The sequence below is a fragment of the Globicephala melas genome, chromosome 3 (genome assembly GCF_963455315.2).
Source record: "Globicephala melas chromosome 3, mGloMel1.2, whole genome shotgun sequence".
Lineage (NCBI taxonomy): Eukaryota > Metazoa > Chordata > Mammalia > Artiodactyla > Delphinidae > Globicephala > Globicephala melas.
The window spans coordinates 143,874,016-143,894,672 of NC_083316.1; the positions used below are offsets into that span (position 1 = coordinate 143,874,016).

At 46.2% G+C, this 20,657-nt stretch overlaps 1 protein-coding gene across 1 annotated transcript in view; it reads right to left on the reverse strand.

The window, feature by feature from the left end:
• Positions 1-20,657, reverse strand: part of SLIT3 (slit guidance ligand 3) — a 610,776-nt gene that overhangs the window by 214,381 nt on the left and 375,738 nt on the right. Inside the window, exon 5 of the mRNA XM_030829978.3 lies at positions 1,273-1,344. Within this exon, the coding sequence (XP_030685838.1) occupies positions 1,273-1,344 (72 nt within the window). The remainder of the gene's footprint in view (positions 1-1,272; positions 1,345-20,657) is intronic.

The following is a 20,657-nucleotide window of genomic DNA, read 5'->3' on the forward strand; positions in this document are numbered from 1 at the left end:
GCCCCTTGCAAAGTGCTCTCTGTTCCCTGCTCCCTGCACCCCAGATGCCTCTGCCCTCTGGTGTGCTTTGCATGTCAAACGCCTAAAGCTTTCTGCTCAGTTCTCAGCAAAGGTGAGGCACATAGCTTGTATCAGGAAGCCAACATCAGCTTCCCGGCACGCCAAGATCCCTGCAGTACTTACAGGGAGAACTAAGAGCTAAAGCAGTTTTAAAAAAAATCTCCTTCAAGACTTCTCAAGTTGGATGCAAGCCTGTGGAGGAGGTCAGTGGGCAGAAATGCCTTCCCTGTACCCCTCTCCAAACACATGGGCACAGTGTTGTGGACAGAAAATTCAGGAGGCACACTCCTCGTGAAGGGAAGGGCCCGGGAGTCCTGATAAGCAGCAGACAGCAGGGGGCCAGGTAGGAAACAACAAAGGTTATTTGGCAAGTTCAAAAGCGAGGTGATGGAACAGTTCTGCATCAGTTGCAGTAATGGGCAACGGAATCTGCACGTGATAAAATGACACAGAATTGCACATGCGCACATGTGTGCACACAGACACAAATGAGCGTGTGTAAAACTGGGACATCTGAAGAATAAGGTCTGTGGATTGCACTCATGTCAATTTTCTGGCTTAATATTATATGAGAGTTATACAGGGTGTTACCACTGGGAGAAAACTGGGTTAAAAGTGAACACAGACTAGTCTACTATTTTTGAAACTTCCTGTGAATCAATAATTATTTCCAAATAAAAATTAAGAAAAACCCCAAGCACCTAGTGCAGTAGATCTGGCTATGTCTCCCCATGATCCTGGGACACAAGTCCTGACTCTCCCTCATAAGATCCTAGCAGCGAGATCTTTACCATCTTTGTCTCCCATTTACAGAACACTTACTATGTACGAGGCACTAAGCGTAAAAAACATTTTCTCGTTGGCATCGATACCCCACCAGGCTATCATCCCTATTTTATAGAAGGTGATGACCTTGGGAGAAGCTGAGTTGAGCCCCAGGCCCACAGAGTGCGGCCAGGCTGTGACTCAGGTCTGGGACTCTGTGTTCATAGCTGGGGACAAATCTCCAGAGAAGGATAAGACTCCCTGGAGCTGCCGTGGTGTTCGACGTGTGCTCCCTGGAAACCACTTAAGCACACCCCTCAATCTGTCTCAAAGGCGCCTGGACGGAGGGCACAAGTCACGGGGATACCCCCTCCCTGTCCCGTGCCCCTCTCCCCTGCTCTGGCCGGAGAACCACTTCTGCAGCGAAGCAACAAAAACATCACTTACAGGTTCTTCACGTCTGCGATGCCTCGGAACGCCTTCCTCGGGATCCCCAGGATCTGGTTTTCGCTCAGATCTCTAAACAAGAAGAGAAGAGGCACAGGCATGAAGGACCCAGGCCCGGCTTTATCTGCATCTCATTATGATAACAAAACCCCTCTGGAGGCTGCCTCTGCGGTCAGGAGTGTTTGGGGGACTGTTTAGTCTCAGGCCCCAGGCTGCTTACAAGCCTTCACATTGTTCTTCTAGCGATGGCCTTGCTGAAATGGTTACCAGGCCAGCGGCTCGTCTCCAGGGCGGGCTCTGTGGGTGGTCTCACACCTCCAGGCCACGAGCCAAGTGCTGGGTTATTTGTTGCACACACACTACACCCCATTCTCTTGTTCTGCCACCTCCCAGAGATGACCCCTTCCTCCGCCTCCGCACAGCATCCCTCCCCCACCGCAGGGTCAACACCACTCAATCTCCCATCTTCTCAGGGACTCTCTCTGCCTTTCTCATCTGAGATTGGAATGGAGCCTGGCCATCCTGACTTTCCGATGGGGGATGACCCTCTCTGCTTTTCGAGAGCCCCAGAGAGACCCCTGGGGGCCACCTGGATCGTGCTAGTGACAGGCATGATGAATTCAAATTGCATTTCCACAAACCCACCCAAAATGGGGGTCCCACTGCACCTCATGTAGCATTTAGCAATGCTAACATGTTGCTCTGAGTAGGGAGGGGAAGGGACAAAGTGTCAGGTCCTGAAGCTGGCTCAAACCCAAGTCTTGTACCAGGGTCCCCTTTAAGAATCCCCAAAGCCTCAATATCGTTTCCTAAGACCCATGCATTTTTTTTTTTCATTTTGTTTTCCAGTTTTATTTTTTGCTGGACCAAACACATGCACTTGTTTTCATTCATACCCCAAGCTTGCTTGGGGTCTTAGTAAGTAATCAAGCATATATATGTGTATCAATCATATATATATCTATATATCTATATATCTCCATTATTTTGAAAAGAACACAAAAACCTTCAGATATTAAGGTAAAAAATTACCTACCCAGACACAACCACTGTTACCAATTAGGAGTAATATATATATAAATGTTACCAATCTGATCTCATAGTATGTAGTCTGTTTTAACCTCTTTTTTCGCATACTATATTGAGAACATCTGTTCCTGTCATTAACAGTACATGTATGCCAACATTTTTTTTTTTTTTTTTTTTGCGGTACACGGGCCTCTCTCATTGTTGTGGCCTCTCCCGTTGCGGAGCACAGGCTCCGGACGCGCAGGCTCAGCGGCCGTGGCTCACGGGCCCAGCTGCTCCGCGGCATGTGGGATCTTCCCGGACCGGGGCACGAACCCGTGTCCCCTGCGTCGGCAGGCGGACTCTCAACCACTGCGCCACCAGGGAAGCCCCTATGCCAACATTTTTAATGGCTGTGTTTCATCCAATTCTATAGATGGCTATATGATCCCACGGCGCTAGGTATTTATTTACTTGCCATTTAAGGAAACACCAGGATGAATTTTCCTGCCCACACATTTTGAGGACACTTGTACAGCTACTACCTTGGTATAAAAGTCCTATAAGGAGAATGTGCTGGGTCACAGGGTAAACGCGTCTTAAATTGCCGTGTTGTCCTAGAGACGGATGGACACTCCCACACTGATTTTCCAGGGGCACCTAATCGAAAGCTATAGATGACTCCAAATATATTTGGAAAGAGGGGTCAGACGACCATCCTCCACTAAAACCTGGGCCCTCTAAATCATCATTTTGCCGGGAAGCAGGAGGAAACACAGGAAGCAGAAGAGAGGAGCCCACTTTTCTGCTCTCATCGGCTGAGCTGAGCGGGCAACTCTGAGTGGCGGGCTAAAACTCAAGACACGTGGGGATTGTCTGGGGCCGCTGTTAGATACCCAGGCAAGGCTCAGAGTTGGGGTAGGGTGCAGAGATAAATACAGAGAGAAATCCTGGGGCTGAATAACAGGGTGTTCCCCATCTCAAATCCAGTTTCCTCTGCCTGTGACTGATATAAGTAAATTCAAATGCACAGGGAGCCCCACTGCAGGCTCCCCCGGCTGGGCCTGATTCAATGAGCAGGGCTCCAGCCTGGAGTCGGGGCGCTGAACAAAGCCCACGATGACAGTAGAGGTCAGGCAGTGTCACCAAGGCCACTCCTCTGCTCTCCATCAGCCTCCAAGAGAAAGGGGCCCAGGTCCTGTCATCTGACTAATGCAATTTCCACCAGGCATCTGGGCTATACCCAAGGCTCCGGCAGCCACAATGGGCCCGGTCTTTTCTGCCAAGTGAAGGCTGGTCTCCAGGACAGCAAGCCCCTGCCCGCTAGCCTCCGAGGCTCGTATGCTAGTTGTGGCCGCTCTGGGAAACAGCTCAGGCCACACTTCTGGCAAACGGCTAATGATCAAAATCAGGGGCAGGTGGAGGATACAGGAGAGACGTTTAGAACGATCAGCTCTAAAAACGCTTGGAAGCCAGATGAAGGGGTACATATCCCAATTATGCATTAACCCTTTGAGGTTAAGTCACCCCGGTATACTGAAAGAATAGCAATTGTATGAGGGTTCTGGTTTGCAAGTACAGTGGGATGAAGAAAGGACAGCTGTATTTAAGCAAAAAAATCTGATGGAGTTGCCGAGCAATTTCCCACGGAAGCGGCCACACAGACAAAATCCTGCCCTTGGATGGGACGGCCACTCGGGTTTCCGTTCACTATTTTCTCGCTGTAACTATACCCAGGGTTGCTCCTACTTTCAGGAGCCTTGTTGAAAGTACAGCTCTTTCCGTCTCCCTGCCATGGCTTTCCTCCTGCCGCAATTGAGCGAAACAGTAGATTGTAGGGAATTTATCTGCTACCCAGGACAATCTGCTTGTAAATTTTATTAATTTTATTTTCCATTGAGCCTCTCTTCTCTGGCTAACAATACCGTGGCCATCCATCCGCAGGACTATACATTGATTTCATAAATACCTCCAGTGGGCTGACAAACTGACAGCTTTAATGGTGTTACTGATGGGGCGTGGAGGAGGGTTCAGGGCTGGGCACTTCATTTTCGGTAACTGTCCCTTCACAATTATCTCGGGGCCTTTGTGGGGGTTCCTAATAGTGTGTTTATCTCAGCGTGATGCCAGAGCATGGAGCTATTGTTAAGTACTATCCTTGAGAGAGACAAGAGCCACCATTTTCGGCTGACACTTAAATAAAAATAACAAAATCTATCCATAGTGCCCACGAGCTTAGTTCCGGCCAATTGCTTGTTGGGGGTTTAGTGCCTCCCTGTTCCTGCGGGAAAAGGCTCAAAAGTGACCAGGTTTGAAAGGGAACTTGCTTTTTCTTTTTTTTAACCTTAGATGAACGGGATGAGGTTGGAGTAGGGTGAGAGAAAGAATGGTGAGCTGAGATTTTCTGGGGAAATAAAGGAAGATGGCTGGTGGGAAAGGCTTTCTTGGTTGAGAAGTGGGGTTCCCGACTGGGATGCCTTTTTAAATAATTAGGATTCTGAAAGAAAGGCGAACTGCATTAGCTAAAGTGCATTTTCCTGCTTCTGGAAAATGATTAACTGGCTGATCATTCCATCCCAAAACACCAGACCAGAGAGGACTTATTAAGGAGACAGTAAGTCAAATAGGAGTTGGCAAGAACCAATATATCCCCCTTCCAGCCAACATCCCCCCCCTTTTTAATTTACTAAAATGCTTTGGACACAGATTAACTTTCTTCGCAAATTTATTATTGCTTCATCTACCTTGAAACAGGGACTGCAGACGCTTTGATAAATGAATTGAAAGGTTGTCTAGTTCCAGTGGAGCTTTTGAAATGCTTCCCGGGGCTCTCCCTGCAATGTCAGACATGCTTTGTTCTCAGAGCAACAGTGAATGACAGTCCCCACCTTCACCCCACCCCTACCTCCCCATGTTTACCAGGCAAGGCAAGAAACAGGTAAACGCTCTCCTTTTTGCTCTGGTGGGGACAATGCATTTGTCTCGGTCACTTTCATGCTACCAGAAAGTCCTGTCTGTGTTAAATGGAAGTTTATGGCTCCTAGAGGTCCATGTCGAATTATTCCGAAGGTACAGAATGGGACTTGGAAGCTCCTCAAGAATTGGGGAATTCTTGTGTGAGAAGTGGATAGAGCCACTTATTAGCTGTACGATCACACAAACTACTGAAAGGCTCTATGACTCAGGTTCCCCATCTTTACAGTGAGGCTATTCATTTTACTGATCTCTTGCAGATTAATACTGAGGATGAAATGAATTGGTATGTGTATCCTTTGCACAGAACCTGGAACCCTGGAGGCATTCAGTGAAAGGCTGCATGTATTTCTTGGACTTACCCTCCATTTAGCCCTGGATTTGCGTCGCTGAAAATGTCCCTTTTCACTATCCTCAGGACATATGCCTACAACTCTGCAAAGCATAGAACACATAAACATTGCTAATATTCTTTCCATAAAGTCTGAGGGAGGTTAAACTTCCCCTCATCTGTCATCTAGATACGAGTATCCATATCTGACTCTAGATTCTTTTGGATAAAACAGGAGAGGTTGATTCAGGAGTAAAGTTCTGTCTTAGGTTGGGCTCGCTCAGATGCAGACGCTTGGCCAAGTGATGGATTCACAAAGTACTCCTGGGAGAGGCAAGAAAGGGATGGAGGAAATAGGATGGAGAAGGAAATAAAGGACAATGAGGTAAAGTGCTGGTCTCAGCCCCAAACCCTGGGAGCTCCTGTCTCTAACCAAGGGATCTGGGTCTTTGTAGCCCAGCATCAGACAGTCCTTGGTTAGACCACCCAGGAGAAATGCAAATTCCCTGGCTCTGCCTGTTCTCCATAAGGCTGGATGAAGTGACACTAGCAACTCAAGGACAGGTTGCCGAAGAAGTTCCCAGCCACGACTTTCAGCAGCAAAGTCCAAAGAATCAGGAGATGGGGGCCAATGTCAGCAAAGGGAACCCAAGGGATCCAAACCAAAGCATTTCATAAGAAGGCTTCAAGGTCAGTTTTCCTAAATCAGGAAAGATTTTTTAAAAAAAATCTTTCATCTCAGAAGATTAAAAGAAATCACCCCTGAAAGATGACATATCCAGGATCAAGGATCAAGAGGCCATGCATGGTAGGGGGTGGGAAGCAACTGAGCAAAGGAAACTGGAGCAACCCAATCTGGTACCTTCTTTATCTACCTCCCCAAACCCTTTGCACTAAGACGAATCAAATGCCTTTTTAGTAACATTAAAAAGAAAAAATCCATCAACTCTTGATTAGCCAAACTAAAAGAGGGGATGACCTAAAAGCATTTATATTTAGAATCCTTTATTGGATTTGGGATCAGGTCAGTGAATTGCGATTCTGATTCTCTTTGGCCTGAGTATGTATTAAAATTACTTTCCTAGTAATGGAAAGCCTAGTAGGAAGAAACCGCCCATTGGTGCAGTAGGTATCAATCCAAACTCATTTCATTTCTGATGGATAAACTATGAATCTAAAATTTCTTGGACTCTCAATGCTACCATCCTATACAAAGCTGAACCTTGATCCCCTACCCCCAACTCCTCAAATATGGTAACCACGACACATCACTCTGCTCTAGGATCCAAAGAGAAAGATATTGTTTTGCTTACCTTATTTGATACAGCAGGAGGGACAGATATGCAGGAAAAATTATTCCCTGGGGGTTTTATAATGTGGGCTTCGGGGAGGATTTATCTTAAAAGGTGAATCTCTTGTGCAGGCGAAAGCAAGATTATATGTTTGCAGTTGGGTCACTGTCAAAACCAAATGAGCCCCAAACATATGTCCCAGCTAGGAAGCCCTGGTACCTCCAGCTGAGTGTCCAGTTAATAGCATCCTCTGTCTGAGGGAGGTTACAGTGGACTACCTGAATCATTTCCTGCAAGAAATGCCACCTATCTCAGAGACCCAGAGACTCAAAGTATCAATGCGGGATGAAAACAATGATTTCCCACTGCTCCGGCTGGGTTTCTAATATTTCACGGCGGCAAGAGTTGACACTGCCTGCTCCCTTGATGTGAAAAGTTACTGAATGAAACATTTCAATAAGAGCTCCTTCCACTGTGCCTTCTTTGATAAGCTCATTAGAAAAGTCCTAGTCAGAGCGTTCAGGTGTCTAATATTGGTGGATTAAATGCCAGTTCAGATTCTTACTTCACTCAACAAAAAAATGAATTGAGCACCTACTACGTGCTACACTACTGAGACACAGAAATGAACAGAACCAAGTTTCTGTACTCCTGGAACTTGCATCTCATTGACCCCAGATACAAATAAACAGACTCCTTTATATGAACATAAACATCTAGACACCTCAAAAAATAAGAGCTGCAGTTTCACTCTTTTTTCCTTTTCAACAAGAAGGAAGCCTATATTTAATTCACACTGCAAGACTGTTCCTAACCACCAAGGAAAATAATTCACACTTTTGTTTTACTCGAGGTCCAAAATCTTTTTTGGTTTTTAGGAGCAGGGAAAGGGAAAGATGCCAATCCGAATCACTGGGACTTGCAGAGATGCAGATTTGTTTCATCAAGTATTTTGGATTTTATCTATCCATCTATCTACCTATCTATCTATCTATCTATCTATGGCCGCATTGGGTCTTCGTTGCTGCGTGTGGGTTTTCTCTAGTTGTAGTGAGCGGGACTCACTCTTCGTTGCGGTGCGCGGGCTTCTCACTGCGGTGGCTTCTCTTGTTGCGGAGCACGGGCTCTAGGCGTGCAGCCTTCAGTAGTTATGGCGCACAGGCTTCAGTAGTTGTGGCACACGGGCTTAGTTGCTCCGTGGCATGTGGGATCTTCCTGGGCCAGGGCTCGAACCCGTGTCCCCTGCATTGGCAGGTGGATTCTTACCCACTGTGCCACCAGGGAAATCCATGGATTTGTCTTTTAAAGTGGACAGTTTGATAAAAATCGGGACAGTTTGAAAATGTTATTAAGAGTTGGCATGGCACGGGGCAGCTGTTCTCACAGTGGGGCACACCATCTACCTGATCAGAATTTACTGATGATGCTTTGAAAAAAATACAGATCCCTGGTTTTTAAAATACTTTAGATATGATCATGGTATTGTGTTTTGATATATTTGCTACGTTATTATTGTTCTTTTCATTTATGTCTTTATCTTTGAGAGATACATACTGAAATAATTAAGGATGAAATGATGATGTCTGGGTTTTGCTTCAAAATAATATAGAAGAGGGAGAACTGGGTAGAAGTATAGATGAAACAAGATTGGCCATGAGTTGATACTTATTAGAGCTGAGTGATGGGTATAAAGGGGGTACATTTATAATCTGTGCTTGACTTTTACACAAGAGTGAAATTTTCCATAATAAAATTTTTTTTTTGTGTGTGTGTGGTATGTGGGCCTCTCACTGTTGTGGCCTCTCCCGTTGTGGAGCACAGGCTCCGGACGCACAGGCTCAGCGGCCATGGCTCACGGGCCCAGCTGCTCCGCGGCATGTGGGATCTTCCCGGACCGGGGCACGAACCCGTGTCCCCTGCGTCGGCAGGCGGACTCTCAACCACTGTGCCACCAAGGAAGCCCATTCCATAATAAGAAAATTTTAATGCCAATTCCTAGGACCCATCCCAGACTTACTGAATCAGAAACCTTGGGAATGAGTTCTGGACACTTTGGGCAAGTGTGAGAACACGGGTAGAATGATTAGTGTATGTGATTAGGTGTTAAGTTCATGTTCTAGCCGCGTGTCTTTACGAGCATTAATACAATTCTCTAAGCCTCAACTTGTACTTCTGTGATATTAGGATAAGCATTATAGATAATGGACAAGCAAGTGCTTTCTATATTTGAACGCAGGATATAAATGCACATCACTATCTTCATTTCATTAGCATGAGGTTAACAAACATAGCATCTTACTTCTTTACGTATCTAGTCTGCTTGGGTCCAAGATGCAAAGGCCTCCTGTGTCTCAGGTGTGACCCTGCTGGTGTCAGGCGAAATGCCCATGGGATACATAGGTACGTAGGTAGGTAGATAGAGAGATAGATAGATAAATAGATGGTTGGATAGGTAGGTGGATGGATGGATGGATGGATGGATGGATAGGTAGGTAGGTAGGCAGATAGATAGATAGACAGATAGATAGGTAGATAGATAGATAGATAGATGATATATGGATAGGGTCTCCTTACAGGGGGAGGCCGAGACGGGCAGAGTGACAACATCTAATCTATATTTTAGAAAGCCACTCAGGGGCCCAGTTTGGAGGCTGACCTAGGAAGAACTAAGAGTTCACGGGTGGTTACACCCCTCCCTGGGATCTCAGAGATACGACAGAGGCAAACCAAGCACTCTGTCCCTCCCAAACGCGCAGGTGAGACTATGCCTGACTGAGATGAGGACATTCCTGGTGGGGCCTCACAGACAAGCGATTTCCTACAGTTTTCTAGGAGGGCTGCGATCTAGGGGAGAAATCACGGGAGGGAGGGCAGGTAGTGAGCCGAACAATGCAGCCAGGCTGAGCGGCAGATCTAGAGCCGTGACTGCAGATGAAGACCTGGTGTCCAAGCACAGTGGAACTTAACGATCCTCTGAGGGGCTGAGGGCTATGAGCTGCTCCAAAAGGCTGAAAATGGAGTGAGGGTTATTGGTTTACTCTCTGAGTAGTTACGAGTGTGGGCACCCTTTCTGGGCAGTCGTTCCAGAGACCACAGACTCAAATGAATTAGGGTTTCGCAGGTTAAAGCAAATGAGTAAAGCAGGCTGAATGTGGACAATAATAATAGTGAGGAGGTGAGCTAGGGGAATGCAGGGCCCATTTAAATTAATTTCCCCTAAGTCAAAACCAAATAACCCTCTGTGCTGGCCAACAAAGCACTTCAAGGGCTGAAGGGTGTGGAGGCCAGCACCCCTCCAGGGAAGACCCACTAATTCTAGAACAGTGCTGTCCCATGGAAGTATCATATGAGCTACCGATGCAATTAAAATGTTTCTCTCAGCAGCATTAAAAACAATAAAGGGCTTCCCTGGTGGCGCAGTGGTTGAGAGTCTGCCTGCCGATGCAGGGGACGCGGGTTCGTACCCCAGTCTGGGAAGATCCCACGTGCCGCGGAGTGGCTGGGCCCGTGAGCCATGGCCGCTGAGCCTGAACATCCGGAGCCTGTGCTCCGCAACGGGAGAGGCCACAGCAGTGAGAGGCCCGCGTCCGGCAAAACAAAACAAAACAAAAAAAACAATAAAAGGAAGCAGTTGAGATGAATATTATAATAAAGTATTTAACTTAACCTGACATACCCAAGATATAATCATTTCAATATGAAATCAATATGAAAATATATTAGTGAGATACTTCACAATTCTTTTTTCATACCAAGTCTTCGGAATCTGGTGTGTGTTTTATGTACATCTCAACTCGAGCCAGCCATCCTCTAAGTGCTCCATGACCACATGCGGCTGATGCCTATTGTATTAGACAGTGCAGCTCTAGGGTAAGGCTAGGAGCTGGAGGCTGTAGCTATGTGTCCACTCATTGCCGAGAGAGAGAAAGAGTTTTAGATGTTGGAGCCAATCTAAAGGAGCCCAGTGGAGTTCTGCTTGGTGGTGGGGGCACAGCGGGCGGGTTTGGGTTACCAATAGGAAATGTGGAAGGGATCCAGTCAAGATAGAAACTTCTAGATTCGGGGAAGCAAGTCACGAATTGAAATATTCCAGTCATTCAGCCATCCCTCTTGGGAGGAAAGAATCTCCTTCTAGCCATAGGAATTAATCTGAGCCTTTCCAAACCATCACCCTTCTAGGGCTGACAGGATATAACCAATACTTCCAGTCCAAATAGAAGCTTTTTGCATTTGATTATCATATGCAGCTCCAACTAAGGCTCTTTGTGTTCATGAAATAGCATTATATATAATTGACTGATCATCTCCAGCCAGTGGTACAGAGGCTTAGCCTCTCAACGGTATACTAATCTCTGGGATTATCACAATTTAGTGACAAATGAGTTACATTAGACGGGATTGGGGAGTTCTAATTATCAGCCCAATTGTGCCTTCTATTCTGGTCCTGACTTCCCTGTGCCACTAAATGGTCCAGAAAACATCACCAGGATTCCAACTACTGGCATCTGACTTGAGTCTGTGCGTTCATCACCAACGTACCCTTCAGGGAGTAAAACTGTGATTCAGGTATCCTTACGTCATGTGCAGAAATCTGGTGCTGAAAATCATCTGATCTTAAGGATCTAATCAAGTACCTGAGACAGACCCCTGCCAACTCCCCCCCCTCCCCGCACAATGAGATGTTTTGTTCTGATTTGTCAATATTGGTTGGGATGGGAGGAGTGGTCCACTCGGTTCAAAAAGATGGAGATTGGTGTTTTATTTTCCTTTGTTTGAAGCTGTGTGTCTGGCCAATGGAGTTTGGGAAAGGGAGCCCATTTCTGTGCAATCCATCCTCCTCCCTGGCTGACATACTGTTCCCACCCCCTCCTTCCCCTCCGTCCCTCACTCTTGGCAACCCTCTGAGGCTTTCATCCCTAATTTGATTGTCGTAGCTGACACTGTCAATCTGAAATCCAGTAGCATGTCTAATGCTGGCTGGACAAGGGGCATGCAGAAGGAGTCGAGGGAGAGGCAAATTCATCTTGAGAAGTAGCTTTATGTAAATCGATCCTTTGGCCGAACGCTGGAGCCAAGCATTTGCTGATTAATTGGAGAAGCGTTCTTGTCTTCTTTAGAGAGATGGCCCAAATTGAGTCCGCTCTTATTCACAAAGACATTCCCATGCCCCAAAGCCTTTTGCAATTAGGAGATGAAACCTTGCGAGTGAAGGGGTGGGGGGAGCATTTATGGAATTGTTCTGAAACGAAGCGTGTGCACTTGACCTGCTTTGTGATTAATTGCTGACCTGAGTACCCTCATTTGCCTCCCAGACGTTGTCCTGACAGCGAAAGTTCTGAGGCACAGTATCCCATAGGTGAAGATCTGCTTGTGCAATAATCAGCAAAAATGAAGAGGGTAGCTAGCGTGCTTTCTACACGTGTTTCTCTTGTGGATTCCAAATGTATATTTTCGGTTACCGCTTGGGCCCATTTCTGTTGGCATCAGAAAGGAGGGAGTGCATCTGTAATGGACGCAATCCCCTTTCCACGTCTTCTAAACTTTGCCAGAAAAAGAAAGCTCCAGTGAGACGGCACATCAGCCTCCAGGGTGGTCTTTTTAACTCCGTCCCAGGGCACTGTTTAACTTGCCTTTACCAAGGCAAATGAGGGGCCTGCACACAGGTAAAGTGAGTTTGGATCTGGAAAGACTGCTTGTTGCTGCTGACCTACACGCTGACCAGAGGTGGAGCTGGTCAGGTCACATGGTCTTCCCCACTGTCCCCTCCCTCCCCCACTAAATTATCAGCTTCATGTGGTCAGGGACTTTTGCTAAGCACAGGCCTGACGCATAGCTTAAAAAATACTTGTTGAATGGATAAAAGAAATAGTTGAAATGATTTCCTGCCGTTGCCTGGTTCAAGGATGACAGAGAATAAATCTCAAGCTATGAGGATTTTTTTTCCAAGTCCAGTTTGTCCATTTAGATTAGAAAGGGCTCTGGCCTCTTGTCGTACCTTTCCATCTCCACCTGCCTGATGGGAGTATCATGCGTGTGAAGTAACGCCACTAGAATAGGCTTGCATTCTAAGGAGCCACAGATAAATTCTCCAACTGAGAAGCATTTAGTGAGCTGAGCTAAAGCATGGGAATGAGCAATTATACTGGGAAGGCAGGCTAAGCCGATGAATAATTAGGTTTCGGGGGACAGAGGTTAAACCTGGCCTGAGAGGTTGCAACAGATTTGGAAAGTGGATCCGACCCAGAAAGGGGCTGTGTGCCTGACAATGTTTCATCTCCCCGCTTCTGATTTCTGGCACTCGTGGAGACTAGGATAATATAAGATAATGAAACTCTGGCTGCCGAAGGAGACACTTTGAGCCTCAAGTTGCAGGAGATGTCAAAAGGGGATGGAGAGATATACCATGTTCTTGGATGGGAAGAATCAACATTGTGAAAATGACTCTACTACCCAAAGCAATCTACAGATTCAAAGCAATCCCTATCAAACTACCACTGGCATTTTTCACAGAACTAGAACAAAACATTTCACAATTTGTATGGAAACACAAAAGACCCCGAATAGCCAAAGCAATCTTGAGAACGAAAAATGGAGCTGGAGGATCAGGCTCCCTGACTTCAGACTATACTACAAAGCTACAGTAATCAAGACAGTATGGTACTGGCACAAAAACAGAAAGACAGATCAATGGAACAGGATAGAAAGCCCAGCGATAAACCCACGCTCATATGGTCACCGCATCTTTGATAAAGGAGGCAGGAATGTACAGTGGAGAAAGGACAGCCTCTTCAATAAGTGGTGCTGGGAAAACTGGACAGGTACATGTAAAAGTATGAGATTAGATCACTCCCTAACACCATACACAAAAATAAGCTCAAAATGGATTAAAGACCTAAATGTAAGGCCAGAAACTATCAAACTCTTAGTGGAAAACATAGGCAGGACACTCTATGACATAAATCACAGCAAGATCCTTTGTGACCCACCTCCTAGAGAAATGGAAATAAAAAGAAAAAGAAACACATGGGACCTAATGAAACGTCAAAGCTTTTGCACAGCAAAGGAAACCATAAACAAGACCAAAAGACAACCCTCAGAATGGGAGAACATATTTGCAAATGAAGCAACTGACAAAGGATTAATCTCCAAAATTTATAAGCAGCTCATGCAGCTCAATAACAAAAAAACAAACAACCCAATCCAAAAATGGGCAGAAGACCTAAATAGACGTTTCTCCAAAGAAGATATACAGACTGCCAACAAACACATGAAAGAATGCTCAACATCATTAATCATTAGAGAAATGCAAATCAAAACTACAATGAGATATCATCTCACACCAGTCAGAATGGCCATCATCAAAAAATCTAGAAACAATAAATGCTGGAGAGGGTGTGGAGAAAAGGGAACACTCCTGCACTGCTGGTGGGAATGTGAATTGGTACAGACACTATGGAGAACAGTATGGAGGTTCCTTTAAAAAACTACAAATAGAACTACCATATGACCCAGCAATCCCACTACTGGGCATATACCCTGAGAAAACCAAAATTCAAGAAGAGTCATGTACCAAAACGTTCATTGCAGTTCTATTTACAATAGTCCGGAGACGGAAACAACCTAAGTGTCCATCATCGGATGAATGGATAAAGAAGATGTGGCACGTATATACAATGGAATATTACTCAGCCATAAAAAGAAACGAAATTGAGCTATTTGTAATGAGGTGGATAGACCTAGAGTCTGTCATACAGAGTGAAGTAAGTCAGAAAGAGAAAGACAAATACCGTATGCTAACGCATATATATGGAATTTAAGGGAAAAAAATGTCATGGAGAACCTAGAGGTAAGACAGGAATAAAGACACAGACCTACTAGAGAATGGACTTGAGGATGTGGGGAGGGGGAAGGGTAAGCTGTGACAAAGCGAGAGTGGCATGGACATATATACACTACCAAACGTAAAATAGATAGCTAGTGGGAAGCAGCCGCATAGCACAGGGAGATCAGCTCGGTGCTTTGTGACCGCCTGGAGGGGTGGGATAGGGAGGGTGGGAGGGAGGGAGACGCAAGAGGGAAGAGGTATGGGAACATATGTATATGTATAACTGATTCACTTTGTTATAAAGCAGAAACTAACACACCATTGTAAAGCAATTATACTCCAATAAAGATGTAAAAAAAGGGGGATGACTGGCTGTGAGGAAGTTTTGATGATCTTTGCGATAATCTGCTCTGTGATCAGTCTCCTCACCCGCCGAGGATTAGCAGAAGTCAAGTCGGGGGTGGGGTGGGAGAGGAGGAAGCGGAGGTGGGAAGGAGAGAAGCAGCCCAGAACAAGCCGTGACTGTAGTTAGGGAGCAGTTGAAGCCACTTTCCAATGTCCACCCCTTGTAACCTTAAATGTTCAACTTGATGATGAGGAAAGAGTTCTTTGCACATTCCTCTGGATGCCGTGTGCGTGCCTGACACTAAGACTAATGTTTTGTGGACTGAACAACTCCTCCCTCCCACACTTAAGGGGATACAGCACTGGGGTTACTCTTCTGCGATCTATCCTGTTTTCTTGAAGACCTGGGAGGCGGCAGGGGCAGAGGAGCAGGCTCTGCCTTGGGCTGCAGCCGTCCAGAGGCTGGAATTTGGAATGCAGGGCAGCAGCTCAAGGAAATGTGGCTTGTATATGCCTGTTCTTTCTTGTAACTTTTCAGAACCCCATCAAACAAGTGAAATCTCTACGGTGAAGGTGAGATGCTATCCCAGGGGCCATCTGCCAATAAAATCAATGTGGTTTCAGAAAGGCTCGAGATTATCTTCTACCAAAGCAGGAAAGCAATTCAGCAAGAGCTCAGTGCTGTGAGTTGCAAAGCCAGCTTCTGGAATCCCAGTGTTGGATGAAGTATATAGCAGCTTAAGGCATTAGTCTATGTTAATACTATAGAAGGACATTTCTCATCATGACCCTTGGGCTATTTACTATTCCACTCAAAGCAATTACAGTTATTGCTAATAACTCACACCTGTGGCTGTCCTGGTATTGACGAAAGGAGAATAGATGCTGTTCTCTGGCTTATTTATGTAAAAATAGATGCAGTTCAATAGATTTACACCAAGTTTGAAGTTAACACTAACATTTAATCCCAGACCTGCTTCTGGCCATTTAGCTTGAAAGGCACCAGACAAGGGATGTGAGCGCTGGGAGAACTCAGCAAACCGCAAAGATGACATTAATTAGTGACGAACGTGAGACTGCCGCCACTAGTCTCATGCCAGATACAATAAACTCCCCCGTCCCAGGCAAAGAGGACAGGACCTCCACGGTAAGAGGTGGGGGAGGGAGAGGGAAAAAAGGGGAAACAGCTCCCTGGCCGCTCTGAGACTGCGCATTGATTGCAGCCTGAGCCACACTCTTCCTGGCAACTCAACTCCTCTCCTTTCATACCTGAGCCCAGAAGTCCTGCATATGGTCAAGGTCCCAGGAGGCAGTGAGGCACAGTATCAAAAACATGGCTCAGGAGCCTGGAAGACCTTGGTGTAAACTCCAGCTTTGCCTCTTGCTAGCTGTGTGACTCTGCATGAGTAATTACCCTGTCTGAGCCTCAGTCTCCTCATCTGTAAACTGGGGACAGTGAAGTGTCAGGGGATTATTATAAAATGCCTAATGAGTTCAGAGCTCTTTGCTGGTTGCCACGGCTCATCGTAAGCACTTAATAAATACTAATTATTATGAGTACTGCTTGCATCTGTTCGAGTCTGCAAACACTCTGAGTTGAAGACAAGAAAATCCCTGCCTCCTTTGTCCCATAAAATATTACACAGGAACTGTAAGACAGCAACTCAAGGTCAAGCTTAATATCAAAGGAAGCAATAATTGTGTTCCACTCAAAGCCGTGTTTCAAAGGTCCTGCAGGGAGACTCAATCTCTTGGAATCTCCCAGGCTCTCCCGAGGATGGAGAGGGTGGGGCGGCAGAGAGAGGAACATAGGTGAAAGCCTCACAGCTCTCTGTAACCCCCCTAGGAAGCTGGCTGGACATGGTTGGCTGTGCAGTCACTGCTGTGCAGAGGGGAAGTGGGCAGGAGATTTCCATCAAGAGGAAGAAGAAGGAGAGCCAGAAGGTATCTGGTGGTACAGCAGGGAGGAGAGGCTAAGATCACAGCCTGAGCCCAGGCTCAGACTGGGAAGTGGCCTCAACGCAACACAGTTCTGGGCTGTGAGCAGACTGTTGATCCAGCTGCCTCTGCACAGACTCAGAACAAGCCAAAGTAGTCCTCCACCTTCCAAAGGAAGCTGGGGACTTGCGTGAGCTTCCAAGGGGTCCAGAGCCATGCAGGAAACAGCCTTCAGAGCAAAGGCTGAGATCAGTCAAGGTGGGAAGGCCAGTTGACTTTGCTACTAAAGCAGATACCCGGCTGTGGTTAGTCTCCTGAGAAGAGACTCTTCACCACCCTGTGAAAACTGTCCTGGGGCTTACATTTCAACGAAGGGTCACCATTAATCGGTGATCACGAGGTACCCAGGGAGTTAGGTGCTGCAGGTCAAAGCTAAGTAAGTGAGAAGACACAGTCCCTGGGAGAGGACGACTTGAGACAGCAAGTATGACGTCACCTCTTAGGAAATGAAGGTCACCTGTGCAGATGGAGCCGGCTGCTCGAGGCAAGACCGTTTTCCTATCTCAGAGTGAAGGCGGTTGCTCAAGGACCAAGGGGGTGGAACAAGAGAGTCAGCCTCTGTTATGCTGGTGTGGAGGCTAGCATGGGTTCTACCTCCACGAATGAGAGATCTCCTTTGAAGTCAATGGTTGGTGGGCAGGAGAACGCAAGCAGAGAGGGATAGAGATGGATAGATAGATGGATGGATGGATGGATAGATAGATAAGATACGAGAGAGAGACACAGGGAAGAGAGAGGGACATGGAGAGAGAGAGAGAAAGACTGGCAGGCAGAGAGACAAAAACCAAGAGGGAGGCAGGGAGAAAGAGACTGACACCGTGAGATAGAATAAAACTAGAGAACAAAAGAAAAAAGAAAGCCAGAGAGAAACCCACATGCACAGAGATAGTCACTGCACAGAAGAGACTGTGAAAGGCAGAGACACACAGAGAAAGAGAGCTGCATGGGTATGAGATAAAGAGAAACAGGATGGAGGCATGTTCGCACACACATAAAGGAGACGGGCTTCGAGAACAAGAGACGAGAAAAGCAAGAGGAAAAGGATCCGGCGGAGGCCAGCAGGGGTTTGTGAGGCCGGAAGACAGCCTCCTCTCCGAAAGACCCCAGGGTTTGGGCTTTCCCACAACCAGGAGACCAAGAACAGGAGGGGGTCCGAGGCCTCTCTCGCATCCAATGTGGGAGGCTGCTCCAGGGCAAGGAGGTGTCATCCTCCCTGTCTGGACCCTTCCCTGAGTTCACGGCTCCATCTCCCATCCCAGCCTTGTCCTCTGGGACAAACCCCCCTCCCCCAAGGAGGGGAGCTACCCAGACCAGGGGAGGGGTTGCCAGGGCTTCTCCTAAGCTCCCATCTCTAGCGGGTCCAGTGCTTCCTGTCTCCCTCAGCTCTGGAAGCCAGACACAGGGCTTTGGCAGAGAAAACTTGTAGAGGTTTCAAACTTTTTACATTACAAAGCGAGTTTTTAAAAGCTCCATAAAATTTCAAGGCACATACTTAATGTTCAAATGGCAGAATATATCGATCCCTGCCCATCCTCTAGTATCTTAAGTTTACCCAGAGGACCATTTTATTTAATTAACTTGGTGCTTTATTAATATAAATATTCTCCTATTGATCATAAGAGGGCCTGACAGGCATTCGAGCTGGGTATACATCACCTTCCCTCCGAGCAGCGCCACTTAGAGGAGGAGCTGGCTCTGAATCAAGGAAAGTGGCAGGAAGTGGTCCCCTGGGATGTCAGGCACGGATGAATCTACAGCATTTTTATGGAGGGAGTCTTTTCATTTTTTTTAAGATCCAGCTCCTTACTTCTCTTAAAGCAGAAAGCATATGGAAATGAGATATGAAAATGGTCTTGGCCTACATGTATCAATTAGGCATGTCAATACCTTAATTAAATCGCTGAACGAGATTTATACCAGTGAGTATGTTTTATAGTTATAATAGCTTTTTTGGCTACTGTTCAAAATGTCAAATACATTGTAAAAAGGGGATTTAAAAAAGACATAATTGACATTCTGAACCGAAGCCAGTTTTTTCCTTCCCTCCTTTCTTTCCTCTTTATTCATGTAATTTTGGAGAATATATATAAAGTAATGGACCTTAGAATGGATTGGGTTTTGGGAAGTCTTTTTTATCCTTCAATTCTAATCCATTTTATCAACTTTTCTAAGCCTCAGATCACTGAACCTGCGAACGCCCCTCACTTTCTTCCGGGCCTTTGGAGACTGCTTTTTAATAATCTATAACCTATAATCTATAATCTATAACCTATAACCTATAACCCTAATAATCTATAATCTATAATCCCTGGCTGCACCCACAGAACAGAAAACACACTCTCTGCCCTGACGAACAAAACCCCAAACAGGGAATAAGGTTAAAAGGCCTTATGACGTGAGAAGGCTATTACTATAACATCAAAACACTCAGGTAAAAGTATTCTCAATCTCTTATGTAAAAGCCTGTTCTCTTTAACTTATGTGGCAAAGAATGTAAAGATTCTCCCTCCTTTCTCCTTACACTCTTTTTCTCTCTGAGCTTTTCTAAGTCATTTCTTCATTTATTTCTAACCATGACCTATTTCCCTAAGGATAGAAAACCGAGAGAAGACCTTCTAGATACGTACAAACAAACGCAAAAAAGGAAGAAGAAATGGTTGGGCCAGTTTGCACTCCTGTCACGGATTCCTCCCAATAACAGACAGAATGAGCGAAGCTGCAAGGATTGCCATGTCGGTTCAAGGTTATTATCTAACACTGCGAATGCAAAAAAGAAAATGAAAGAAAAAGAATGTACATGATTTGGGGGCACTCGTCTGAAATGCACAAGAGCACTTCAAGTCTTGGTTAAATACTCCGGTCCTGAGATCTCAGCCAGGCCATGGGTTGAACGCTGCCCTAAAGCAGGGTGACCAGAGGCAGGAGGTGGGCTCCCCTTGGGCTTTGTGCTCGATGATCCCCCTGAGGCTCTGGCCTTTGAGGACTGTGTCTGTGGCCTCCCAGCCAAGCCCCTCCAAATTTCTGGGGAAGAATGACACCAAAGAGAGGCTCCAGAGGGAAGCAAGAACCAGGTCGGTCCTCCCATTCTGATTCGCTTCGCTGACATGATCTGGCTGAGATTAGGGGAAAGAGCCAAATACCGGGCCGTTATTGGATTCTATTCCGAATAAAGCATCTTTGCTCAGAACCTAAGATTCTTAACAAATTTTGGAGCCCAAAGATCCAATCTTCTTGGTTTACAGACGGCAAAACTGGGGCCCCCAACGAGAAAGGATTTGCCCAAAGTCACACAGTTTGGGGCAAGAACACAGGACCCTGACTCTGTGGACAAGGCCCCTGTCCTCCTTGTGGGTTGTTTCTGTTTAATATCAATAGGGCAGGACAGGAGGGAGGTCTGGGTGCAGTAGCTGTCATTTGCCTGGTTACCAGGGAGCACCCTGGCTGATCCAGCTACCTGCGCAGGTGCCCTCCTCCTCTGCTCTCTCTGTGACATGTGAACTGCTTTCCTGATGCTCTGCTTGCATTTAAAATGGATAGTCTTTCTGGATCCATCCGCCCATCCAATAAACATTTATTGAGCACTTACTATATGCTGGACACGGTGCTAGGCACA